Source organism: Adelges cooleyi, unplaced genomic scaffold (assembly GCF_023614345.1).
Source record: "Adelges cooleyi isolate 19-005CV unplaced genomic scaffold, UGA_ACOO_1.1 ACOO_flye_CR_arks_rails_tigmint_CR_PRNA_32, whole genome shotgun sequence".
Taxonomy (NCBI): Eukaryota; Metazoa; Arthropoda; class Insecta; order Hemiptera; family Adelgidae; genus Adelges; species Adelges cooleyi.
Genome location: NW_026095991.1, coordinates 9,156 through 14,458, shown reverse-complemented (window position 1 = coordinate 14,458; position 5,303 = coordinate 9,156). Strand labels below are relative to the sequence as shown.

The 5,303-nt window shown below is 29.5% G+C and overlaps 1 protein-coding gene across 1 annotated transcript; it reads right to left on the bottom strand.

Annotated features, from left to right (window-relative positions):
* Positions 1-330: 330 nt before the first annotated feature.
* LOC126839971 (uncharacterized) lies at positions 331-4,995 on the bottom strand. Its single transcript, XM_050575437.1, has 2 exons — positions 4,757-4,995; positions 331-1,712 (listed from the first exon to the last, which is right to left on the bottom strand). The coding sequence occupies exons 1-2, from the start codon at positions 4,973-4,975 to the stop codon at positions 414-416; spliced, it is 1,518 nt and encodes a 505-aa protein (XP_050431394.1). The 5' UTR covers positions 4,976-4,995; the 3' UTR covers positions 331-413.
* Between the last annotated feature and the right edge of the window lie 308 nt (positions 4,996-5,303).

Genomic DNA, 5,303 nt, shown 5'->3' with positions numbered 1-5,303 from the left:
TATTAAAATTAACTTGTAACAAATCTTTTTGATTTCTAATTATTTAAATCTGAAAACGATCTCTCCTTAATTAAAATAAAATGAAAACTATAAGTTAAAAAGTGAACATTTATGTAATTAATTATGAATGATAAATCATAATGAATCTCCTTGTGAGCGCTTTCTAGGATATTACAATCTGAAGTGAATGTGAAGTGCAAGATTTACAAGCACAACATATACAAAGAACCTATTAATATATAGAACAGCTTTGATTTATAATTTATTATTACATCAGCTCAATGCAATAAAAATATTTATTATGAATCAAAATAAGCGTACATTATTTTTTTTAGTAAAGAGGCATATTACATTTAGTAAACAGTTAAATTGTTTTAAAAAAAAGTGTAAATAAGTTTTTCTTATTATACAGATTATAGTACAGTACCTTTATTCGGGAAAACAAAATCAACGGTTTCGTTTCCGTTTATGTAAAATGACAAAAGACTTAAATTGAATCCACTTAAAATATCTATAGTATCCTCAACGAATTGTTCAAACCTCATAGCGTGGTACTTAAGAAATTCGGAATCTTTGTTTTCACTTTTTTCAATAACGAATACTTCATGAATTATGGCCTTTCTAAATCGTGGATAATTTGGACCAGAAACATTTTTCAAAATACGATTTACTTCCTCTGATAATATGTTTATAAGTTCATTTATCTTCTCGTCGTCGGGTAAATATATTTGACTCAGTAAAATTAGTACTTCGTTAAGTATTTGGTCTTCAATATAAATAAAATGAAGTATACTACTCGCTGTTAATAAATCTAAAAACACTTCATGATATAGTAGAGCCTTAATTCCAGTTTTTTGATAAACAACTAAATGCAGCCAAATATAATTGTAAAAATTTGCTAGTACCACGTCCAAAATTATTTCGTGATATTTTATGTATTTCGACGGTTGTGTTATCCATTCTCTTTTAGCGTGTTGGTCATTGATATAAGCCATTTCATTTTGGAGTACATCATATATATTCTTCCAATTAAAGACAAAGCCAGTCTGAAGATTTAGTTGATCTGGAAACCAAGCCGCTTTTATCTTCCATGGGTTCGTCACAAAAAAATTTTCAATGGTACGGATATACAGTTTTTGAGATTCGTTGTTCTCGATGAAATATTGATATGATCGGTCATGTATTTTCAAATACATTTTCATTAACACATCTTGATTGGAGTAGTCAAAATCTTCCTTTAGATAGTTATATACTCGACACGACGTTATCATTTTTTGTAGGGTTTCGTTAATCCCTGTTAAGTGTGTTTCTAAAAATGTTTGGGGTTCTAATTTGGACTGCCGTAGTCCTAAAAGTTTTATATACAAATCCCAAAGCCAAGGGGTCACTACGAATTTTCCTTTGTACGACATGTCTATCATATAGTACACGTAATCGGAAACACTCTTTAAACCGTCATCCTTGACTTTTGGTAAGACGACATTTAGAAGTACATAACTCATGCACTGTATTTCTTGAATCTTTCGGTAAAATTTCAATTGTGTCACAATTCTCCTGTTCAGCGATCCGCGGTCATATTTAAAAGTCAGCATTAAAATTTCACCATCACTTAATTTAATGGGGTTAGGACTCAATGTCTCGTACGTGTTCAACAATTGAATAAAGCCACTTGGATACTGTCCAGTAAAGAAGAACTTATGCAAACTTTCAGCCTGAAAATATTAAATGGTTGTTAAGTTTTGAATATACAATTTTTCAACTTCGATGCTATTGGTATTACAAAAATATGAGCATTTTTTGTGTCTGTATACACAGAAAATGAAAAAATCCACTTCTTTACCCTTAAAATTTGGAAAAACAAAAAAACCATAAGATTTTTAAAATTTTAGTTTTTTACTGGCTATAATTTCGAAAAAAAGGATCGGATCCAGTTGAATTTTACGAGGAATATTTATTTGGCATGTCCGTAACCGTCAATAGTCACAAATTAAAAATATACCCATTGCCCTCCCCTTGTGTTTTTTTATGGTTTTTAGCCGTAATTTTAGGACTTTAGTGAGGAGTTAAAATCTGTATATAACCAAAACATAATTAACGAAGGAAAAATTCGAGATTCTAGTTTCATTTAGCTTGACGGAAAACTGTATTACAAATTTTTTTTTTTTTAATATAGACACATCAAATCTTAAAAAAAAAATTACAAATTGTGGCAGTATTTTTATGGTCGTCTATTTAGAGTGGTCCTACTAGGACCACTCTAAAGTTTTGAGTACCAAAGTACAAGATTTAGATTTTAATTTTTTTTTTCTAATTTTACGGTGGACCAAATGTAAGGAACGATGATATTATTCTTATTTTCTGTTATTATTACTACCCGAATATTATGTGAAATGCCATCATTTGATACAATAGTTTATCATGTATTATCTATAAATCACGCCCGTAAAAAAAGGTTGCTTTTATTTTAGTTGCGTTACTGAGTAAAATCATTGACTATACATAATGTAGATAGCTCTGCGCTATCGAAGAAAATATTATGGCACACGATATTTTACGGTCGGTCAAGTGCGATAAAATAATTGAAATTAGTAAAAATGTACTTTATTATTACTTTAATTTCGTTTAGTAAAGATATAAAATCTTTCGACAACGCCACCGACGAGCGATTACTGAAGACTACAGGGGTTATGTGAAATTAATCGGTTTTCCGTCTAGATTAGAGAAAGAACAATATTTAGCTGAACAATAACAAATTTTTCTTTTTATTATTTTAATTTTTAATTGGGTTTTTGCACAGTTTTTTTTTTTGTGTTCTTATGTTTAAAAGACCATTTACATTTTTAAAAAAATTGAACAATAAAAGAGCCAGTACAGTTGGGTTATAAACACTGCAACTCACCTTAATACTTTCTTACTGTGCTGGTTTACAATGTGCTTGGTTTGGACTTTACTGGTTTGAAATTACTAACTACTGATTTGCATTAAAAAGTTTATTTGAAAATGATTTTATAACTTTCAGTTGTAAAAATTCCTGTAAGACTTTGACCTCTCCGGGCCCCCCTATGTCCGACCCTACTGCGCCCAAAACCCACTATGTTCCGTCCCCAATATGCCCCGACCCCACCTTACTAACTTCTTTCAATTGAATTATCCTATGGCCATCAATGGCGACTATGCGGATTTTAATTGTTTCCTAACATTTTACTAGTATGATTGTTCAGTTGTCTAGATGAACTGATTCAAATTGGTTTGGCAGTAGTTCTAATTTTTTTTCACGATTTATTGAACGAGGATTATCTGTTTTTTAAATTTTAAATAAATTTCGAATATGAAATGTTCTTGTACGACGATGACAAAGAATATCTAGTAGGTATATTTAAATTATTAGTATTTGAGAGATAAGATAATTTTTATCTTATGTACATTGGAGAGATAAGACTTTTGTAATTTGTAAATTGGTTGTGAAATCTGTTGTAGTGTATATTGGCTAGTTTGATATTATTGGTTTTCTCAATGTTATATGTAAATATTCTACAGTGTAATGTATAATAAGCGTTGTAAATTGTTATCAATAATATAACAACATCATGTTAACAGTTGTAGTTGTCGGACGGCAATTTTTAATAACATATAAGTATTTGGTTTCTTAAAATTAAAGAATTTACTAATATTTTTATTAACTTACTTAAAACTTACTAGGCTCAACCTAAATAGATGTCCATAAAAATATTGGCACGTTTTTAATAATTTTTTTCGATTTAACGTGTTTATGTTAAAGTATACAAAATCTGCCAATAAAAAGTTTTCCGGCGATTAAAAAAAAAACTGCAATCCATATTTTTTCTTTGTTGAGTATGTTATGAATATATAATGTAACTCCTGAATAATGTTCAACTAAAAGGTGCAAACTATAAAAATAAAAAAATTTGCACCTGTGGAGGGAGTGGAAAATGGGTAAAATTAAGATTTAAAACTATTGACGTGTAGGATCACACCAAATAAATACGTGGCTTGACGAGCCAACGCCATGGAATTATTTTACTACAGACACTAGATGGCGCTATATAATAAGATGAATCAATTGTATTAGGATTAGATTAAAGTAACAATGCATTTTTTAGTCTCTGAAAAATTCTGTGGTGTTCGGGCAAAGGGGGATAAGTGTAAAACCGCAACTTTTGGAATCACTGAAACTAAATCACTTCAGTTACATTTAAGTCCATTTTTCACGTGTGAATACCAATACATAGGACATAGGATGATATTTTAATATTAGTATTCACACGTGAAAAATGGGATTAAATGTAACTGAAATGATTTAGTTTCAGTGATTCCAAAAGTTGCGATTTTACACTTATCCACCTTTGCCCGAACACCACAGAATTGTAAATCGCATCGGTACACAGTGGCCTGAGAATGAAATTTAAAATAGGCTATTTAAAAATGTTCAAAAAATTAATTTTACTTTTCCAGGATCTCTCAAGTGTATGATTAAAAGTGCAAGTATAAAATTTCAACATAATAACAGTTTTTGAACTGTAATGAAACTGAGTGAAGTAGACAAATTTGTTATAACAATTACAAATGTTATTAAGTTGAAAATTTATATCTATACTTGTAATTATATACTAATGAGACCGTGGACATTTTTTAAATTAATTTTAATATCCTATTTTCGTCCCGATAGTGTAGAATATAACCCCGGGGATTAAAAGGGATTGTAATTTGTATATTGTAATGAACTATTTTTGATTACTTGAATTTCTTGAAAAAGATTCGGATCCGATATCGCATTGGTTATTTCGGCGGCTGTTGGTCTGCGTACAACCGTGTCGTACAATTTTTTATGATTAGATATATTTCTACTTTGTAATGATTCTTCAACGACTTCTTCATCGCCCCGGCCATTAACGTTTGTCGGTAAATAGAAAACGAACTTCAGTATTACAAAAATCAATCTCAATTGAAATCTCATAGTGATGAAAACTAGCACTCGCAATTCTATCAATCTAAAATCGTTAGAATAATAACAATTTTTAATATAACACTATTGCCGTTAAGATAATAAGTAGTAGTAATTAGTATTTGTATATTGTTTTCTTTAAAGGAAGAAATATTTTTAAATTATTTTATTTTATAAAGAAATAACTCGTTAAGTAGGTGTTAACATTGATTATAAATACTTCAATTATTGTATTAGGATATATAAACAATAAACAATAAATAGAAGTATTAAATAATAATTACCAAGTTGCGGAGTTCTCTGCATGTTATTCGATAAAACAAATCTAAACTTCCATTAT